Raw genomic sequence first — 24,126 nt, 5'->3', positions numbered from 1 at the left:
AGAGAGAGAGAGAGAGCGATAAATCCGAAGGCAGTCTAATCTGACCAAGAATTATGATCTTCGAAGTACCTATCGTTGAAAATTCGGTGAAAAAAATTTTGTCGCGTGACAAAAACTTCTGTCGAGTTTTATAGTGGTGTAAAAGATAAAAGAGTAGTTATTGGCTAAAGTGGCAAGTAGAGAATGCAGCGAATAATTTTGCATTTCATTGCATCGCGTTTAGATTGTTGCAGACTCTTCGTGCGACGACTGTTATTGAGACATTGAATCACCCTTCGGATCATAGTGTTCGACGAGAAATGTTGAGAGAAGATAGAAACTATTCATTCATTGTCAATTCCAAGCATTCCTCTTGAATTTATTTAGACTATTATCTTGGAATTAAATAAGATATTTTGACGTACTGATTCAACAATTATATACTTATTTTCAATCGAGATTGCACATAGGAAGATTTTTTTGTTTTACTCATTTTGCCGGTATCGTTGTGTACGCGAATTTACTATTTTCGCAAAGTCATTTTTATTTTACACAAAAAAAGAAATTTTGAATTATTTCGGGGCTTTTAAGCCCTATATAAATCTTTATAAATCTAAACAGAAAATTACAATGTTCTATAAACATCGATTCTAACAGAGAAGAGCATTTGTTCTACAACCGTGGAAAATGCATCTTTGCGATTTTAAAAATATATTATCCGCATCTTTTACCGGATAGGAACCATGCACGAAAATATACTCGACATGTACTTGCGCTATCCACCCACGTTCATCCCATTGTTACGCTCGGCCGCTCATTTAATTTATCATAACTCTTTCTGAGTTCACTTCTCCGGTCACCGTTTCGCCTTCTTGTCCTCCCCTCGTCACTTTTCTTCTTCTTTCCTACCATTAACGAATTCCCTACTTGCTTCCATTACTCGTCGTCTTTCTCTTTCCCCATTCTTCGGCTTCTTCTTTGACATGTCTTGCGAGTTTCAGTAGGTCGGCGCTGACAAGAGACGTTACATCGTAGAAAATTCAATATGTCTAGCGAATTTTTATGAAATTCAATCACAATGGCGAAGTTACGAAGAAACTTTTCTTTCGCATATTATTTGATTGCAATAAATATAGGTAAACATACACTTATATAGATTTTCGTATTTATTTTCTTGTTTGTGCTTATTTTATATATTATATGTGACAGATATATAATTTAACATTATCATTTTATTTCATCTCTTTTTCTATTGCTTATCTCAATTTTTGTTTCTCTTGATAAATAAATTTTGTGTCATTTGCAATGCATTTCGCAAAATAGGAGTTTTTAGTCGTTAGGAAAGATCCGATAACTGTACTCATATCATATTTTTTCAATCGAATGTATGCAATGTAGCAAACATAAAATGCATAATAAAATATATAAAATTTATAATTATCTTTTTTTATTTTGATAAAAATATATATCGTATGAGAAATTCACAGATAATAAAGAGAAGGATATATGAAATAATTTTAAGTTATTTTCGATAAATCGCAAAAGCATAAATTTTACTCAGAATTATTATGAATAAGAAAAGTTTAATATCAATTGATCTTTTTAATTAATTAATTAAATTAATTTTTTATATAAAAATAAATTAAAAATAAAGAATTAAAAAAAAGCTTTATTCTCTATACAATTTGAATTTTACCGCATGGCTTCATTAAATTATGTCATTTACAAAGATTTATTGTGTAGAGCGTTGCTGCAACTCGTGTTAGTAAAAATCGAACTTGTCGCCGCAATGTGTTACCTCCTCTTCATAAACTACTTTAATTAAACGTCCATGTGAATTTTATCGTCGCGCATTCACGTATCCGCATTTAATAATACCGTGATAGCAACGACGAATTTGACAATCGTTCAATTCTCGTTAAACGAGCGCGAACCGTATTGTCAGATGGCTCTGCGATAAAGCCGATCTCTGAAAAACGGGTGAAATCTCCCCGCCCGCTAATTAGAGCTTTCACTCCGCTTATGGTCGGTCAACCTATATATTTTCGCGGCACAATCGATGAGCGACCGCAATTTTCTCTGTCAAATCTCCTCGTTCCTCGACAAGGTCGATAAGTCACACGTGATGCGGAATTTTATTTTTGAAGTACGTGCGATCGCGACCTCAAACGCAATCGAAGTGTTCGACGAAAATATATATTCTCGCGATGTATAGATCCGGAATATGTATTTATTAATAAAGAAAATAAGCACGACTTTTCGTATTTTACAGCGTATTTTAAAGACAGTCACTGTCAAGATGCCAGTTTCACTCATGTGAAAAGTACTTATGTTGAAGAAATTTGAATCTTATTTTTAATAGTGAGAAGAGAGAAAGAGCTCAAAAGAGCGCACTCAGATATATATACTCGTTGCCAACCTTAATTTGCATCAGTCAGTGGAAAAGAGTTTTTCGAACGTAGATTGACAATGAAAATTATATTAAATCACGGATGAAGTTTAACTAAAAGACGAACCATAATTTATCAAATACAATTTATATTCTTCGTTAATGTGTATATGGCTAAAAACCGGTTGTGCTGGTTCAATATTGCTGGCGTAATGACTCACACTCGCTGAGTGGTAAAGGGAGCATAAAGAGATTAGAAAAGTTGGCGGTCATTAACTTGTACAACATTCGAAAGACGAATATCATTCTTGTCATCTGACTAATTATTCACATCGGTTCCGATTTCTAAGAAGAGCCAGTTTTGTACAGCGAATACATCTAATATCTTATCATTCGTTGTTATCTTCGCTTTCATCTGATCGAACACGATTCTATTTAGCACGACAATCTAGATTTTTATAGTTGTCGTTATGTTCGCGTTAACATAATGTGTAATTGTGAATGTGATTTTTAGACTATATTGTCAATAATATTTGCTTTTGTCCACACACCCATAAAACCGGCTAACTGACGTCCCTATTTCACATTGGTAATGGCAATTTGTACTTTTGCGATACACTATTGCTACACGCAATTACCCTTCATCTCCAATAGGATAATCTCAATAGGATAAAGTGTTTACTTTTACTCTTGCATATATGTATATATATGACTATTCCAAATGGAGACGATAATCAATCCATATTTCGATGTCATATAGATTAGCGCTGCAACGTGTAATTTTCTCTAGAGAAACTAATCTGTTAATTGTCTTATTTATCATGTTTATTAATAATTTGTTATCATAATAATACTCAAAGATTTATGCTTATTTATTAGAAATTTAGAACTTATCTGATCTGTGATAGTTTCTCGAAGAAGCAAACATAATTTTATATATATTTCATTGATTTCCGATGAATTTTATTCAAGACATAGTATTCAAAATTACGAGATTTTAAAGAAATCTATAACTGAGAGTAATGTATTTATATAAAATTAAAATTTTTATTTTTTATTGTAATAGAATTTTTTTTATTGTAATAGAACATTGCAGATTTTGAAGAGAATTAAAAATTTCCTCATTTCTGTTTCATGTGCACTAGATGTTTAATTACGAAATTAATTGTTTTATTTGTATTACGTTTGTGAAAGAGATTTAGTGTCTTTCATTTGAAATACATGTGACAGTACAAACTTCTAAAGAGATTAAATTTTTGAACCAATTATAAAAGTTTATTATTAATAATAATGAATAATTACTATAATTATTAATTTATAATAATTAAAATGATACTAGATAAGAAATATAATAATTTATTCTTATACTCTTTTCTCTCTCTTTTTACTAGTCTCCACTCTCTCTTTACTAGATATCTGCAGTTATCGATTAGTGAACTGCAGTGTGCGTGATGCAGATCTAGCCGTATCAATAAAGCGATGATTTAAATCTTAATCGCACGTTTCTCGACGATAATGTCTTGGTGAAAAACGCGGATATGTTTGCAATGTTCATATAATCGGACGAGGAACACTCGCCTTAATCTCTAGATTTCATGGTGTGCGTGAAAACCTGATTCCATTATCCATTGTCGACACAAGTTTTCACTCTATTGACCTCGCTGACCTCGCCATAGGAATGTGTAACATACCGACACCTATCAGGATTAAATCACGCGATTAAAGATTTATAAACTGAGTTGTTTAATAGAATGAGCTGCATGGAGATTATCGAAAACAGAAAGATTAAATAAACTTTAACACATTATTTAACATAATAAATGTAATGAACACGTGTAATAAAAGTCTAACTGGATTCCAAGAAGCATCATTTGATGCGAAGCTAATTAGCATATTAATTATATCTGTTAAATGTGACGTAATTATCCGCATTTTCAACATGATTACAAGTTTGGTTTCTGTGTTTTGTTTAATAATTTCTCGTATAATATTAACATGCCACTTTATTTATTATTGTGTACGAATTTACGACACGATTGAAATGTCTGCTCTGTGGCTAACAGCTGTTAACGATCTGATATGAGCAATATTCCGAATTGTTTCCATAATATGCAGCATTCTCGGTTATATCATTGCACGAATTCTCGTTGCGACAAACACTGGCAAAATTCTGACTTTCGTGTTGAGAATGGTCCATGGCAAAACCGCATCTGCAACGTGGAAGGTGTAACCCATTTTTGGAATACACGCGGACGAAGCTACATCGCATCGAAACTTTTCACCGACGAGACGGGCATGTCCCCAAATGATATGTACGTTGCGATGCACGTACTTATGTCATTGAAGGAAAGAAATCAATTGTGAATTTGTGTAAAATTTAGAAAAAGAAAGGGCAGTAACATGTTAACTTTATTTTGAGGCTTTTTTAAGTATTTGATTGTGTTACATTCTTCATTGTCTAATATATTTTATGTAATATGTACGTTTTGAGTGTCGTAAGGATATAAAAGTAATATAAAAATGAGTGAGAGAGAGAGAGAGAGAGAGAGAGAGAGAGAGAGAGAGAGAGAGAGAGATTGTAGAAACAGTTTATACCTATGTTTCTTACCATTAATATTCAATTTTATATCATATATCATTTCAATCAATCTTAATAGATATGATGAATTAAATAGATAAAAGAAATATGACTCAATAGATATTTTTCAAAAAAATGTAATAAATGTAGTTTTTAAAATCGTTCTACACAGTTATGTGAAAATTTTTTGCAGTGTGAGCTTTCATTTTGCAATCACAGACTATAGGAATTATATATGATCGAGTAAATATCGGTTGATCGATTAAATTTACTCAACATAAATAAGTACTCATATTTATTTTCCGTCATAACGTGATGTGATTGGTCATGTTTGTATCCGTTGCAATCGTTGCTGTAGCGTCCTTCTACTCGCAGATTCCGATTCAAGTGGGTCATCGAGCAAACGAGAACAGTTTGCATAATAATAGAGTTGATTATTCTGACAATGTTAAGATTTCATTGCTACGAGATATCATTCCGTGAATGAATTTATTATTAATATTGAACACAGCGCGAATTGGGTAACTTTTTAATTTGGTCGTATTTTTGATTAAACGATTGATTAAGTATTGGATAAAAGTTTATAAAATTAATATTTATGTATTATATTAACGGAATTAACATTATTAAACTATGGAATTAATATATATTACTTTTATTGCAGCAATTTAATTGATGAAGCCGATATGTTAACTAGTCAGTGTACTATATTACGAAGATACGCAGAAAATGTGTTAAAATACAATTTCAATCAAGTTATTTTTATGCCAAAGTTTTGATTTTCTTTATGAAAATGAAATAATATTTATTAATAATAACAATATTAATGAAAAAATAATATTTGGTCCAATGAAAATAATGAATATGACCAATATTTGATAAATAAAACGCAATGGACGAACAAATTGATTTTTTGTAGCTCGGAAACAGTTCAAAAAATGATATATTCTCATTTATGTTAAAATATATTGCGAGAAAATGAGCATAGAAGACTTCTTTGTGAGAGAGACTTCTTTTGATCTTTTTCTTCATAAACAATATCTATAAAAAATAAAATATTAAATCATTTGTTTTATTAATTTTTATAAATATAAATTTTATAGGTATAAAATGTATTTGTTTCTTGCACATATTTTGCAATATTGAATTTGGTGACACATATTTTGCAACATTGAATTTGGTGACAGTTCGTTAATAAGATCGTGATGATTACTGAGATCGTGACGATTTCTCTAAAATTTCAAATTTGTAGCTCGTTGAATGTTCTTTTTCTTGTATGTACAGCATTCAGTTGTTTATCGGAATGTGATACATTCGCGTGAATGTACATATATATATTACGATATTATTTAATAATGTGGAATAACGATCCGCGGAATGTGCAATAATGCCATCAAGATTGGTAACGTTTCACGACGTGTCGTTCAATTTCGCTCCGAGGTCAAGCGACATGTCTCGACGAGGAAGAATTTCTGCAAGCATTTAAAACACGTAGATAGTTGCAAAGACGTGAGACAAAAATACATTGATCATTTTACTTTTCTCGTATAAGATTATCTCAGAATGATAATAACTCATTCTCTATTTTTAACGAACGACGAAAATAATGAATAGGCAGGAAATAATTAAAAAGTTTTAAATATATAATAGTTCGAAATTTTTGAAACTCTCTTGAACCAGATGTTCTTAGATGTTTTTTTTTAATTTTTTAATATTGTTTTATTTTTATAATTCTTTAAAATAGTTTTTATATTTCTATACACATAAACTGAAGAGTGATTTGAAATAATAATGTAATATAACAGGAAAAAAACAAAATATATAAATTTTCTAGCTTGAGATTGCAAAAATTAATAATTAGAAAGGTCAAATAAGCACGAGCAATGTTTATAGGATCTTTAAAAATAAATTAGTTATTACAACATACATTAAGAGTTAGGAATAAGAATAAAAGAGCATATTAATAATATAAAATTAGATTTATCCTCTGTGATTTCTGAACACATTAAAAATTACAATCACTCATTTGATTGGAATAACATACAAATATTAGACTCTGAATGGAACTATAATAAAAAATTAGTTTCTGAAATTGTATTAAGAACAAACACATGGCATAAATTTATAAAAAGACGGAATGTTTGACCGAATTGTATATTTGCTTATTAAAATTGGTTTCAAAATACAAATTTAATCTTGATCTCTACAGTAAAAACATTGTATTGTAATGTTTCGCATGATTGTCATTTGTCTGTCCGCGTTTGATAATACATGAAGTCTTACTTGAGCACATATTTACAGCTTATCCAGGCTCTTTATATTTGTAAGTCTGTTATTTCATTTAATCATTTATATTTTACGATATACATTGTTTATTTTTGAGATTTAATTTTTTACTTGGATTTTCAATTTTCTGAAGATGACATTAATAATAGAATTTTAACTTTGGACTTTGTTTTTTCTCGCCATTCAACAATGAAATAATCAAATTCGCTTGATAAGAAGTTGATTATCAATTTTATATAACTTTATTTGTAAATCCATTGTGCTCAACCTATGACTTGATGTTTTTGATGTATTTTATCTTTCTTTCCAATGTTTTTAATTATGAATCTTATCAATATTTCTTTTTCTTATTTTTCGTAGTATGGAAGATTTAGTATGAAGAAGACTTAGTACAGTTGAAACTTTTCCGATTAATTTATAGAAAAAAAGTTTAATTCTTAATTACATATTATAATAAACTAGTTTATTTTTAAAGATCCAATAAACGTTACTCGTGTTATTTTCTAATTATTAAGAAAAAAAAATTTTTTTAAGCATTGAAGACAAGTACAGTTAATTGCATGTTTTGTAATTACAATCGAAAATAAATCAAGATTTTTGTCAAATATTGGAAATAATTCCAAATGTTTTAAGTCATCCCTTATTATTGATTCACTGATCGGAATGACACGCTTCTAAAGCATCCTTCATAATATGCTTATGTGCACTTGCATATAATAAAGTTTTCTTCTAATACTGCTAAGTGCTTGTGTTATTTAATAAAACCCCACAAGACTGTATTAGTTTTATTGAGGATCGGATGAAGCCATTTCTGCCAAGAAAGATGTTTCGAAACATATCGATCGACACAGTATAATATTAACCGCGACGTCTAATTATGTATCTATTGCAACCGTCGAACAGCTAATATGACATACGGTGCTGACGTTATCGTGGAAAGAAAAACCGCTTAGCGTCAGAAATGTTGCGTCTTTAGACGATAAATTACACGATATGTATAACTATATTCTCTTTGTATGATGTTTTACAGCTCTGGCTGTAATCGAATTGTTATCATGATCGGGTTGTTATCGGACGGTATTTCTTCATTTTACTGCGTAATAAAGATGTACTTGCGTAATATTTCAGTATTAATCATTTATATACGTGTTTATCGTATGTTTCCCATGGAAAACGCTTCGAAAAGTTCACAATTAGTTTACGTATGTGTATCCACTTAACCATCCTTAATAATGGATCGTGCGAGATGGAATAGCGATTACATGCAAACATATCGGTTTCGCAACGAGTCACGTTTCCGTTCCGAACATTCCACCGTATGCTCGTATGCTGCACATGCACTTCAGCGACTTCGTCGCGGCAGCGCGTCGACTAATCGCGCAGATCGATCGACCTTACGGAGGTGACAAAGACACGTGGAAGCCGATATCCACATTCGACACGCCGGTCGGACACGCCTTGAAAACGTGCCTAAACCATGAAGAATTCCGCGACGACGACCATTATTGAATTTTCGCGTGGGTTGCGGCCGAATAAGAGAACAGGAAGAGAAAAGCCGACACGACAAGCGGTCGCGTGAGACCACGTTTCTTTTTCCTCTCCGTCGAGAGCGAGATCCAGCGCTAATCAAGATAGGTTTACGACAGGCACGTCTGAGTACGCGATCTATAAATCTAGTCCACATGAAAGCTGTCGTCTCTTACTGAACGTAACCTGAACGGCACGATTTTATAGTCGAGTATCTATTGGAACGTTTCTTTTATTTTTTTAAATAATATGCCATAAACGTAGGCGGTCGTACGACGTAGGCGCGGTTGCGAACACGCGGAACGAAATCCGGCAACGGAATTCATCCCTACGACAGTTTTCACGTCAGCGACCGTATCTTAAGCTATCATTTGGATATATCCGCCATTCAATCTTGTTATCGCGTGTAGAATATTCCTTGGAAAGTATTCGCCATAACTGGACATAATAATAGGATAGGCAATCTAATATTGATAATCTTCGATAAATCCCTTCTATTTACCGATCGTGTACAGAAAGTCTCGAGACGGTGATGCGCTCTGATTTCTATAACACAAACGCATTATGTTGCGTGTGGGCTATGGATTTCCGTGCCAGTTTTCTCTGGTGGTTGAAAAGGCCAAGACATGTTTCAGCTCGGTAGATTGTTGATATACAATCGATTTCGACCACGCGTCCCGTTATTACGATCTATTAGTTGAGAGAAATCGCGCCTTTGTATCTATAGACTGAAAAGAAAAGTCTGTCCTATGGCTACCAATTTGTCACATTAATTTCCTTTATTGAATGTCAATTTATATGGTCTGCTAGGCGTGTAAACATGAAAAAAAAATTTTAAACAAGATATTTATCATCGCTTAATTCTCGATATGTTGAGACATGATTAATTCTCATCCTTCTCTTTCACGTTTGCCTTATATTCACTATAACTATCGATCATACGCTTTCATTAATGAATAATAGCCATTAATGATGCTTTGATTGTTAGCTACGCTTAACTAATACATATTTCTATCTTCAAATTTCAGGCTATTTTAAGCCATTTCAAGACCGTAAATTGAATTTTCCCTATTTTAGAAAGATAGATGGTCTCAATTAAATAAATTTACAATTCATTTCAAAAACACAATTTACTTGATATTATAAATAAATAATTAATTTAGATATTTAATTATACAAAATTATATTTAGCTGATTATATATGCGTTGATTATTAAATATGATGCTTTCATTTTATTAATAGGAGAATAAGAGAAGAGAAAAAGGAATGTTTGGATGTGTGTGCATCTCTCAAAATTAAAAGAAGGAAATTATTATTCTAATATTATAAATACATTTAATATCGCGCGATAAATAATTAATGTTTAAGTCTAAATTGTGAAATGATCGAACGAGGGTGTAACGTTAGAAAGGATCTATATGGCCAAGAGCACTCTTACATTTTTATATGCCTTACGAGAAAAGGCTATTTAGAAAGCCGTTAAGTCGATAGAATTTCCAAGCTACTTTCGTGCGTAGTCACTTCGTGATTTCGCTGTCACTCGAGATTTATCGATCGCCTAAGTACACGCAATGGAGGATGCAGTGCTTACTAATATGAACAGGAACATTATTTATATAGTGCCATCACAAAGAGCCATCGATATCCGATTGAGAAAGTGCGCTTCTTGAGAACTCTCCGAGTCCATTCAATTACATCCAATTGTCTGATTATATGTATGTATACGAGATATATAAATTTCGTATCGATTTTCAGCGTGAGATACGTATTGGTTTTCGGAGAAAGAAAATATGTTTTTGAACATTGAAGACTGTTGAAATACTCGATTATCGTCTCAACGATATGTTTCCTTGCGATTTATATTTTTATTACGTAATATACATATATATGTATAAAGGCTATCTCTTAAATTTTCTATATTGTGTATGTATATATATATATATATATATGCTAAATTTATGGATTATATAATTATTGAATTTTAAAATAATGTTAGATTTTGCGCGGAAAGAAATTCATTTTAATTGCAAATACGCGTTCAATTGATTTTTACGATGAAATGTGAGAAAAGATAAGGACTAATGACTTTTCGATTGAACGTGCATCGGTTACTTAATATTGACATCAAATTGCATTGCGTTGTACATAAAGTAATATTTATTAAAATTTTAATAATCAATATACAATTTGTATTCCTGTTTAACCCTTTATTACTTGCATAGGGTATCCCTGGGATACTTCGATCTTATAAATTTATTAAATGTGTGAATGCTATTTATATACATTATTATATTTAGTACAATTTGTTACACAATTTAAAAAAAATTTGAAAATTTTTACATAAAGATGTATATGTAGAATATGATCAGTCTTTATTAATTGCAAATCATCAAAGAGAACAATAAAAATTGAGATATAATATTTTAATGTATAAATACCCAACACGAATAATTGTGTTAAAAAACCACGTAACTAATGTAGAGACTTATTGTAATAATACTTAATGTAATGACTTACTTCTGACGTAACGTTATATAAATAATCTCTTTATTTTTAATTTCTGTAAAAATTTAAATTGTTACATCTAATAATCTAATATAAATATGAATAATTCGAATTATATATAATGTTTTTACAGCGCAATTCATAAATGTTTAATTGCATAAATAACTTATTTTCTATTTTTTTTGTTTCGCTCTATAAGTTTTTAGTCTTATTTCTTATTTAATATCTCATTCCATATTTCTTTGTTTATTAAGTTAGACCTTTGACTTCAATGAGTTAATTTTTTCACGCTTATAGTTCTAGCATTTATAATGCGCATTAATTTTGTTAGTTAGATGACATTTGAAATTTTTAATGTGTAAGTTCCGTATAATTGACTGTTCCGCATTGACGTTTCCCTCGCATAATTGGTGTAATTCTAACGTGTATGTTCATAACTACGATATATTTAATGATAACTTGTTTATAACGAGTAAAAGACGTCTGGAAAGGAAAAACTAACTCAAGAGTTGTTCTAATTCTACGATTGACAGATTTATAGGAATCTAGGTTTATACGCATTGCCTTCGTTATCTATTGTAGCAAATAAATTTCTTTGGTTAATTATTGTGTTTTCACCTTGACTGCTATTTATTAGTTCGCCGCGCGTAAATCTCCTGTCTCAGTTGACTCGGTTCTTCTCATGAATAACATAAAAAATATTAATATTTTTTAGAGAAGAAAGTGGTATTATGGCTAGTATATATATATATTGTGGCCTCCCTTAATATCTCCGCTATTATATAGCGAATCCTAATGATTACTTGTGGAATTATTTGTTCAGTAGCTCGCCGTTACACAATGACGCTAATATACGCAATATCAATAGCCACTACTTATTATAACGCAGTTTTACTTTCAAGCATTTCTGAGATTTTAGCATTTAATATTATACCTACTTCCTCTTTCTTAAACTTGAGCGTATTATCATACGAATATATGTATTTTTGAATGTGTTGTTTGCTATTTAACATTTTGTTTGATTGTATATATTTTGAGTTATGCAAATTTAAACAATATCATTTTGCAATGGCATTTTGCTAATATGGTCCTCTATAGATATTGATTACTCACGGCCTTTTTTTTTGAAGTTTTTATATCAAAATAATTATTTGATAACCGATTGTAGTTCTATTAATCTATAGTTTATATTACGTATACTATTTTTAGTACTTAGATTTTTAGTATTGAGCACCTTATATGTAGAAATTATGTGAATGTATATACATTTATTTAAATACATTTAAAAATATTTTACTTTTTTATTAATTTTGTGACTGAATACTGTTTTCTAAATAAAACAAATTTTTTAAGGATTATTTTTATGGTGGGCCATATTACCACCTACGTTTTTCTTCGAATCATTATGCAATGTCGCCATATTTTTATTAATAGTGTCCCAAATAATAAATATTTCGTAACATTGAATCCAGAATCGAATTCAATTTAACGACATTTTAACGAATGAAATTGTCGAGTTTTAAATTTAAATATAGTATTGATAAATTGATAAACAATCAATTAGTTATGTGTTAATTGGAGTGCCATAATACCACTTTTTCCTCTTATTATTTTAATTGTATTTATTAGCGTATCTATTTTTCTATATGAGAAATCAAAATATAAGAAATTATATATTTATTATAAAAATAATATTAAATTGAACATTATAATCCACTCAATTGTTAGATTGCATTCTTATTTTAGTTTCTTTTATTTTCTATATTTTGTTAACCATATATTATCCTTCGCAATTGAATCAAATAGATTAACAATTCAATGAATATAAAATTTATATTATGTCAGAATTGCGTATTAAGCGCTTTTATCTCGCACACTTTAATGTCTTTATCTGTGTGTCTTGCATTATAATAGTACACGCATAATCGAGCTATTGCGTAACAATGCGAATAGTAAATGACTTCTAAATCGCGTAGCGTTATTAATAGCCCATTGAAGAAACGGGAAATGCAACGCATTTCGCTTGCCTACGTTAAATGATTGTAGTCTATGAATGAAACCTGCGAATGCCTACAGCCATAAACGTATCGCGTGCATTGATGCGAAAAATACTACGTTATGGGCGTTGACAGTAACATGCTGTTAGTTGCTAGACTACTCGACAATTATTATTGTCATGTCAGAATGAGAAATTATTTCTTTTATTAAATATTGACATGAAGTTGTAACATAGTTTTTTTATCATCTATAAGTAACATTATTAGTTCAGCAAATAATAAATAAATAAATGATTTGTTATTGTGATTGAATGAGTGATTGTTTTAGTCTTGAGAAGAAATAATAAACCCATGTGTCAATAATTGATGAATAATTGAAGTGATGTATATTTTTATCTTTCGGATTTTTTATGTATACTTTTTACTCTTTATTGCTGGCCAGTTACTCATGTTCAGCATCGCCGTGATTCTGGGTCCATTCAGTTCCCGGTGACTATTTCATCGAAACTGATTGCTATTAGTTTAGCTAGATTCTCTCAATTGCATTTGAAATCGGTGTTCGCAAGCTACAATCTTGCATGGACAGCAGTCAGTAGGATTGCGGTTTCTCAATGGTAATCATTCTCGCACAAACCAGTTCGTTCATTGATCGATATTCGCCAGACCATGAAACGATCTCAACGGAGCTTTTACATTCGCGGTGACATCGCCTTCTTCTGAGGGTCTGTTCACAATGCGCTATTCGTTCCGATTAAATGCACACGCGATAAGTTGAGTCGTTCGAAGTCAATTGTTGTAATCAAGATATAATAATCTTTTTTAAGAGAAGCAATGAGCGGAAGTCAATTTTCCCATCGCATGGCGCATAATGCATTCAGCAAGTATTTGTATTGCTCAACGAGCTTAAATGTTCTAAATTTTGATTTCTTAATCTTTCATCTATTTTGAATAATTGTATTATAAAAATTTCAATAAAGAATATCAATATTTGATATTTAATATATTAAAAAATTTAGTTTTAGAAAAATAAGTTCATACGATACTGATGTAGTAGCTAATGAAATTATTTCACTTAGTCTTTAGTAGAGTAATTTCATGTTTTTCATTCAAATGAGAAAGATAAACAATATATCTACAAGTCTACATTGGCTAGAATGTCAAAACATGAGTAACCAAACTTAATTGTTTATCAATTAATTTGTATGATATTATACATATGTATATAGTTTCTGAACTACCGAGATATACAATATGTATATTAATTTTCTTTATAAGAATTCTAATTTTTGAATAATAAATCTTTAACCTTTAGTTATAACTGACCAGTCTCACAATTTATACCCGTTTAACAAGATTTATACTAGATTTTCCGGCACACGATAGCTGAATGATCAGTACTTTCTAACTATGTAGTTATACTAAGACCATTAGCCAAGCCGGTAATAGCAACTTGTCGACACTTCTCGCGGCCTTACACGTTAAATTCGACTCTTAAGTGTGACATTGGAAATACATTGCGGTATATACGCTCAAGATGTCGATACTTCATAAGAAAATTTATATTATTCCTATGTGAAAGAAAAACTATGCAAACTCCATTTTATGAGCGCTAAATCTTTTAACGTCCAGTATAAATGAAATCTTTGAATGGAACTAATGTTATATTACTCAGGGTTGCCACAGACCTGAAAAACCGGGAAAAGTAAAAAGGGAAAATATAAAAAAGTCTGGAATTTTTATTTGCTCACAATTTCCTTAAACTGCTCCTATTTCAGATAATTGTTATAATTTTTAAATATTATATTTGATGTTTATAGTAAAATACGTTAAAAACTCGCATACTTTAAACAATTTTAATAAAATAATAAAAATTTATATTTTATTCAGTATTTTTATTTGATCGTCCTTTTTCGTAACTACATTCTTTTTTCCAATACTAATTTATTTTTGATTAGCTTGAATTTGCAATAAAATTTTATTGTGCTATTAATTTATTTATTGTGCCTTTTTTTTATTGTTTTTAATAATATAAGCTAGCTTTCCTACAATTCTTGACTTTAAATGTGTTAAAATTTACATATTTTAGATTAGAAAGTTTTTCATTTTTATCTGGAAAACTTGGAAAAAAACAGGGAATTTTTAAATTTATTTTCTGTGTCTTTCAACCCTGATTACAAAAGACATTTTCCGAAAAAATTTTCCAAAGATAAAATTATTAAATATTATAAATAAAAATAAAAACTTGTAATCAAGTTTTTTATACTCAATTTTAATAGCGATTAAAGTCTGATGTAACATAGTAGAGAGATGCGTTTGGTCCATAATTTCCTTGAATCAATTCCGAGCATTGAATGCATATAGCAGCTCTAATGGCACATTCTAAGATATATATGCAGGCATTCAATAATAAACGTTGCGTGCCTCATAACTCTTAATTGAACTCCGGGATAAGTAGCACGGTAACGCAAAAAGTAATATTCTTGAACCGAGAATAGTGTTAATCAAATGCCACTATATTTCATCTAACTACTGTTGTATTATCACTTCTGTCTTCCGTATACTATTACTGCTGTTATTAGAGAGATCGCAAACGATTGACTAGTTTCTGTTCGTATCTTTATTTACTCCAAAATTATTGTAAATCACAATGATGTGGAGAATTCATTTGAATTATGCAGTAACATTTCTTTTCTCTTGACACATTGTTGTGCGGATTGTGTATATTTTTATTTTTATTGCATCAGTGTTTTGAGATTTTGATATTTAGAATGTGAAAAAAGAATCTATTTCCCGATAAACTCGTCAATAAATCAAGAGACAATAAATAGTCGCAACAAATTTATTTCAATTTTAAAATTTATCTTATATTTCTTTGAAGATATGACTTAGATTCCGATCGTTCCGATCTAGCAATAGAGAACAACCATTAACTTACAACACTTCCTGTTATAAAATCATCGTAAAAATAATCCCAAGGAACGTTGTTCGTGCATAAACGTGTGCATAAAAAGACACTAAAGTATGATAAAATATAAAGTGTAAAATAAATGATAACTGTGAAAATATGATAATAAATAAACTGGAGAAGGGAATCGAATGACGATTAGACAGAGCGAAGCAACGGTGAAGTAGTGATTGCTAGTGTGTGCGCTTCATCCTAAAATCATGGTCAAAGACACCGTCAAGAACAGCAATGGCGGATGTCCTCTGCATTGGACTGTTAATCACGCCGGGCAACACAGACATCTTCTTCAGGCGGCTGCCTTCTACCTGGCTGTATTAGCGGTCTTGTGGTGCATTCCCGCATGCATCTATCATCGGTGAGAAAGAACGTTTCTCGCGTTAACGAGAAGTTAAAATGAGTATCTTTTATAATGCTGACATATACGTTTCTTCATTCGCTTTGCGAATGAGGATAAATTCTTTTACACTTACAAGGATGCAGTTGTGGAATTACGGGTTTTGTAAATCTGCTGTTCGTATCTAATTGAATGGGAAACAATGATATTTAAAAAAGTTATTGTAAGCTAAATTAAAATATTTTTTATTATAGTTCTGAAAGATTTGTAAAAATTATGATGTAATACCTAAATACTTACAATAATCTCCTTTCAGAGCAAAGAGAATTATTTCAATGTATTTTTTAAAATTCACACATGTTTTATGTATTTCAAAATGAAGTTTCTTTTATACTAAAAACTTATTAATATTTATACGATATAATCTAAAAAGAGCTCTTATTAATAGTAAATTGATTTTTATCATGGATTTTTTCACAAATTATGCACGCTGTATACGTCAGCTATGTTGCTTCAAGTTTATTTAGTTCTCATCACTATGCGTCATATTTTCAACATACATATAAACGCGAGTAAAAATTCTATGTATCTGTAGTTTGCTTCGTTAGTATTCGAAAATGTTACATTTGTTATTCGTAATTATGCGTATTATATAAATAATAATATGTAGCGTTGTCCTTGACTGTCTTTGAGACGAATTTTATAATATTGTCGCTATGTAATTATATTCTTTAGGATACTATATAATAGATTGATATAAATATACAGGATAATCTGAAATTTTCATATTTGGAATACGGGACATGATATTTTATGCTAAAACAAACAACTTTTTTCTTTAAACAAAACAACAAAATTGTTCTTTAAACAACAAAATTGCGCTCGATAAATAATTTTTGTGTTTATTTATTAACTTCAACTTGCTCTCCCGCAAAAACTACTACTTATCGGACGCAATTTTGTTAAAGAAAAAAATTGTTTTTTATCCTAAAACGAACAACTTTTGACAACTGTGGTAAAATTATATTCGATAAATAATTTTTGCGTTTACTCGTACAACTTCCTCTCAACCTACTCTCCTGCAAAATCTACTTATCGGACGCAATTTTGCTAAAGGAAAAAGTTGTTTGTTTTAGCATAAAATATGTCCTATACTCCGAAATGCGGGAATTTCGAAGCACTCTGCATATATGATTAAATGTTTTAGAAACATGAAGAGAATTAATATATATGTCTTTAAAATTTAATTATTTTAAATAAATGCGAATAACTCTCGAAATTGTTGATAAAATAATAACAAAAACGAGAATTAATAAGAATTTTAGCGCGATAATTGATGCATGAAAATATTTTCAAAAAATACTATTATAAGTTATTTTAGATGTTTCGGCTTCACTTTGAGCGATCAGTATACAATGATGCAATTCCACGAATTCATTACTAATTAATTATATACAGGGTGTTTCCTGTAATTTGATCATTTAAAATATTTCCTAAAAGTATTTATTATATTTCTACTATATCTCATAAAAGTAATTAAAATAATGATATCAAAACAGCATGAGCGAGCAAAATAGATAGTGCAAAATAGATAGTGCTGATCTGCTATGCTAGACATCTCGGGTTCGATTCCCGATAGAACCAAAATATTTTTATACCCGTATTTTCTTTCGTGTTTCGGAAGGAAGCGAGACAACTCACTGAGAGACTTCTTTGCCAAGAAGTGGCTTACTCTAAAAGCACTAGAAAACTTAAAACGTAAGACTTAAGCAGTAAGCGAATTGACGAATCACAGTAGAGTAAGACCATAACGTGAGCAATACAACATATTGATTTCTTTACTATCTAATAGTGAATTCGATTGCGCTCAGTGCGCACATTAAAGTCGTACATAAAATAACGTAAAAAAGATATATTTATACATAAACATAGAAATCGATTAAATCCTGAAATCAATACATTTTATTGTACTATTAGATAAAATATGTATTTTATAATTCGAAATATTTGCATTTTATTTTTATACTTAAATCAGTGTACAACGGTTTTAATATACACCAGTTTTCAATCGAATTCGTCATAAGTTTTACGATTTAAGTATTATGTGTCAGAATCTTAACAAAATTTCTCTAACAAAATTTCATCGTCCGAAATCGACGTTAAACTATAGATCCCACATGACTGTGTAGAACCAGCGTGCACACCACAGGTATGAAAGAAGTTATCACACTTAGCCATGAGCAACAGAACTAAGAAGAAGAAAATAAAAAACTAATAGTTTATGAGTTATTTAATATTTTTTGTTAATATATGCTAGAATACAGTATAAAACATCTCGTAAATTATTGGTTTTTTTTAATATCATTACCTTAATATTTTTATATGCAGAATAATTAGAGGAATCATATTGTGCCAAAAATCATTAATTTCATTTTAAAAAATGGAGATGATCTTGAAGACTCAAAAAAAATGATCTTGAGAAAAATGTTTGCTCATAATAGTGTCCCTTCAAATCGAACAAGATTCCCTGTAATATCTTCTCGTATCATTAAAAACAACGAAGATATTTTAAATGATCAAGTTACAGAAAATCCTGTATAAAGGTATCAAACCACTTTCTTTCTTATAACAATAATAAATACAGCGCGAAAAACACAGCAAAACTATAATATACAAAATGTATAATGATTTATACATTTTTTCTAAAATCATTATTTGTCATTTTAAAAAAACTGAAGAAAATTGGGAAAAAATTTAAGAAATAACAATAGAAATGATAGGATTTATTTAATTTTAATTATTGATATTGTTCCATCTATAAAGTTAGTTAGTATCTGTTAAACAATAAAAAATAATTTATTTTGATAGATTTCATGATTAATGAAATAAATTGAAATATGTATAAAGTACATTATAAATTATTGATTATATTATAATCAACTATCTGATTTGCAGGATCTCTGAGACTGGCCAGGCGGTAGTGTTGACTCTGGTGGACACTGCGGCTGAATTGCAAAATCTAGCCGAGCCGAAAATCGATCGCGAGTTTTCTTCGCGATCATCTATCAAAAATTCATCATTGCTGAGCACCAATCAGGTTAGACAATCGGAGCATTTAAAGGAGACCGTGCCAACAACGCAGATTCCACCGCCGCCGATCGTCGACGAGACGACAGAGAGACCGAATGACACCGATGTTCTCGAAGACGAGGAAGAAGTGCTTTTACTGAAGAAAATCACTGCTGAGGAATCGCCAGAGGTTGTAGTGATCGTAAGAGCGGAGCAGAAGATTAATGCGAACGAACTAGAGTTAAGAGTCGAGGAAGAGGACGCTGGTCAAATTCAGATGTCTGAGGAATTGTCATCAAAGATTGATGATACTTTCACCACGGCACCAGAATTAAACGACACGGCGGCCAGAGCACGATTGATCGGTGATAGCAGAGACGAGACTGCAGCAGTGATTCTGAATGGACTTGTCACTTCAGGTCCCACCGAGCCGCATGAGGACATACCATCTTTCAGTGAATGGGCACAAAAACGATTGGAAGAGGCCGAAAAGAAAAAAAGTAATTATCGGATAACTCTATTGATGATTGTTATAATGAAGATAAAACATAGAACCTATTAAATTTAATATTGTTATTTAGAACATTTAATATACGAATTATTTTGTTTTCCAGCTCATCCGAACGCTTCAGTGCAGACCCCGGGTAGTCCAGGACGAAGCGTAAGCGGAATGAAAATTCGTAATAAGAATTATGCTTCTCCAGACTGCGGCGCCAAAATCGTAGCAGCCAATCCCGAAGCGAATAGTGCCAAGAACGTTCTAGTGTCCACGCGAGATGAATATATGCTGAACGCTTGTACATCGCGTGTCTGGTTTGTTGTCGAGCTATGTGAAGCGATACAAGCAAAAAAGATCGAGTTGGCAAACTTTGAGCTCTTCAGCTCGTCGCCGAAAGACTTTTCTGTCTACGTGAGTGATCGTTTTCCTACTAAGGACTGGAGCCCAGTCGGTCAGTTCACTGCCAAGGATGTGAAAGACGTCCAGAGCTTCACTCTACATCCTCATTTCTTTGGCAAGTTTATCAAGGTTGAACTCCAATCACATTATGGTTCGGAGCACTTCTGTCCTGTCTCATTATTTCGCGCTTATGGCACTAGCGAGTTCGAAGTGCTGGAAACCGAAACGGAGAATGAGACCTTAGAAGAAAAAAACACCGACGAAGATGATGACGAGGATAGTGACGAAGAAGAGTTATTAGATGGTGAGTCAGCGAGTAATCTTTTCGGTAGTGCACGCGATGCCGTGCTAAGTGTAGTGAAGAAAGCCGCAGAGATCTTGGTTAAGTCCAGTGGTCTCACTGGAAACAACATCACGCAAATCCAACAAAGTATTGATCATGGTAACATCTTAGACAATTCGTACACTAGCTGTACGACACCAAGATACACGATCCTCTGTGGTAACTGTACCGATCAGAAGTTTGCCAGTGTTTTTCAGCTAGTCAGCTGCAAAAATCAACAGTTGGATGATTTGCTTAGAATTGATTTGGTAAACAGAACTTTAAGACGAGGAAAACTGTGTGGTCTTCATGGCGTAGAAATTGAATCGTTTTGGCAGGGAAGAAAGGAGAACAAAACAAAGGATGATGACTTGACGCATTTTAATTTGGCAGAGGATTTTCAGGCGACTTTTTTAACATCTTTTTTCAAACCTGAATATATTGTAGCGTTGTGCAATGTTTTGGCAACAAAGGAACGCAAGGTGGTAATGAATACAAGTTACGAAATTCCCGTAAATAAATCTAAAGATGCTGCTAGTAAAAATATTTTATCCACTAAAGATACCGATCGCATCGAGATCACTTTTCATCAAACTTCCTCCACTCCGGATCCATGTACTCTGGATTCGAATTCTTGCAAGTCTGCCGCGTCCTCCAAGGAAATCCGACAGCATCCATTGACTCAGGATGTTACCAAAGAGAGCGAAAATATTAGCATTGCGACCATAGAGACTTCCTCCAGTTTTCCGGAGAGTTTAGCGTCGCAGATCAAGCCTACGAAGACACTCAGCAAAGAAGATTTGAAGAAGGAGTCGTCCGTACCAATTTTAGAACCTAGTAAAGAGTTTACGGAAGAGACATTGCAGTCAAAAGTGCTGACGACCGCTGCACCGCTCTCTAATCCGACACCGATGTTGAAGATTGCTGAAGAATTGCCGGTTTTAGGAACTCCTATCGAGACATTATCCATAAGTAGCGTTCCGCTAATAAATATCGATAGTAAAGAAACTGAGACCCTTATGCCTGATATGGAAAGTGCCGAAACTGTTGCACAAGTCAAAACGGAAAAGTCGGAAAATAATGAACAAGATGGAAGACAGGTGAAAGATCTGGGTGAGCAAGAAGCTCGATTGTCACCTCAAGATCATCTCTCACTGGATTCATTACTGTCCGATTTGAAAGATTTGGAGGTTGACACGGCTAACATACAGAATGGAGCGTCTAGCTCTTCGCCGACGACACAGCCCACAGCAAATGTTGTTCCTCAGAAAGAGTCTGTTTTTCTTCGATTATCCAACAGAATCAAGGTAAGAAAGAATAATTAGGATTAAAAAAAATACTTCATCAATTAAATTATTTTAGAGAATGTTGGAAAATTTATTAGAAAGTAGATATAAAAAATGAAAGTTGTGTTGAATATCATCTCTGTAATACATTAAGATAACATGTGTATGTTAACTATTTATTTATTATCGTGTCACATCAATGAAATTATCAATATTATTAATGCAATTAATATTCTTTTTTTCAGATTTTAGAAAGAAACATGTCACTCAGCGGGCAATATTTGGAAGAGTTAAGTCGTCGCTACAAAAAGCAAGTCGAAGAAATGCAGCGCTCATTGGAGCGTGCAGTAACTGCTATGGGTGAAGAATCACGAAAGGGCGAAGAACGTGATGCTAAAAGAGCAGAAGAAATCACCGCTTTGAGGGAAGAAATTGTGATACTCTCCAAATCTGTTGAAACTCTTCTTTATGATCGGGATAGTTGGCGCAGCCGAATATCTGCGATCGTTCAGCACGCCTTGTTGATCTGTCTGGAAGTTATCGTCATTATCTTGATTCTCTCTTATTGTCGTCGAAGAGAAGATTTTGAGGAAGAGAAACTCGAATCAGACACGAGAAAAGATACCATGCGTCGAAAGAGCGCGGAGAATTTTAGTTCTCACGCCGCGGCGAAGAAAATAAAGAAACGACGACCCAGCGAAATTGCTTCTTATATTAACGGCACATATCACGAATTGATGATTGATGATCGACCCTTTGAGACAAAAAAGGAACGAAAGAAAAAACGCAAAAAAGAAGCAATTACTGCCGGTATTAAAGCAGTTAATATCGATGCGAAACAAGAAGTGATTCGTTACAAGAGTGTATTAAATGCGATCCCTGGTGGTACGACGTTACCGTCGAGAAGAGCATCATCCATAGATCCTCCACACTCCAAAGAATCGCAGGATTCGGTCGATAAGAGGCCTGAATCCGCGCCCGAGACTGCCATTGGTTGGTTTGACGATCAAATAGAAAGAATAGAACGAATCGCGCAACCTACATCAGAGGATAAAACCTATAAGATAGAATCCAGAATGAATTCCGACCTTGGTCGTCAAGACAATAAATTCGGTAAACCTAATACGTCATTAGTGATCGTAAATAGATCCGTTGAAAGATCAGGTCCGCGTTTGAATACAGTTGAACGGAAGAACGAGACGCCGAAGAACGGCTCGTTCAGAGCTGGTAGTATTCTTAAAGGTGCGAGATTGAGTTCGCCATCCTTTATGAAAACTGCTCTGGGTACGAGAAGCAAAAGGAAATTATCCACGAATTCGACGAATTCTATGAATTCTGAAAAATGGGAGTGGAGCCAAGATTCGGAACATTCAAATGACAGGTCCTCTCAGTCCAGTCCTACGGACTTTAAAACGCTATCGCAGATTATCAGTGATCGTGCCAATGGGAGTACCGCGAACGGTTTGATTGAAGAAAGCGATGAATCGAGAAGCAGTAGCGCTACGCCTACTTCGATCAAAAAAGAGAAGAGAAGCACTGGTTTGAAGAAAATGGTGAGAAAGTTTTTCTGATTGAAATAGATCCGCTGCAGATACAAGTCGAATTGGAGCATCGATTCTTACGTCGAATCGATCGCCATATAAATGTTACGTAGACTGTGAGAGTTTTTGGTTTGATCTTGCTTCATTACTTTTTTCTTACTTTCCTTGTTTTGTTCATTTAGTTCAATTAATTCAATTGTATAAACATAAGACTTTAGATATTTGTTATGGCACGAAATTGAAGTAATTGATTAAAATAGGGAAAATGAAAATATGAGACAGGATTAAACCAAAAAATCTTGCGAATTTAACTAAATGTAGGGATATTTGCATTCGATAGAAAATGAAAAGTGATTGAATAGAATTAAAAAAAACTTATTATAATTACAATATACGAATACTTTCTATGAAGCACGATCTTTATTTCACAATTACTAGTCTTTCTATGG

General features: G+C 32.1%; 1 protein-coding gene across 1 annotated transcript in view; it reads left to right on the top strand.

The window, feature by feature from the left end:
* The window catches only part of LOC105621699 (SUN domain-containing ossification factor), a 38,147-nt gene extending 14,440 nt beyond the window's left edge, over window positions 1–23,707 (top strand). The window contains exons 4-6 of the mRNA XM_012203166.1: window positions 19,517–20,130; window positions 20,245–22,157; window positions 22,382–23,707. Coding sequence (XP_012058556.1) covers window positions 19,517–20,130; window positions 20,245–22,157; window positions 22,382–23,707 — 3,853 coding nt within the window. The remainder of the gene's footprint in view (window positions 1–19,516; window positions 20,131–20,244; window positions 22,158–22,381) is intronic.
* The last annotated feature ends 419 nt before the right edge of the window (window positions 23,708–24,126 follow it).

Source organism: Atta cephalotes (genome assembly GCF_000143395.1).
Source record: "Atta cephalotes unplaced genomic scaffold scaffold00002, whole genome shotgun sequence".
In the NCBI taxonomy this organism is placed as follows: Eukaryota; Metazoa; Arthropoda; class Insecta; order Hymenoptera; family Formicidae; genus Atta; species Atta cephalotes.
The sequence above is the reverse complement of the archived record's forward strand: the minus strand, read 5'-3'. Positions and strand labels throughout refer to the sequence as shown.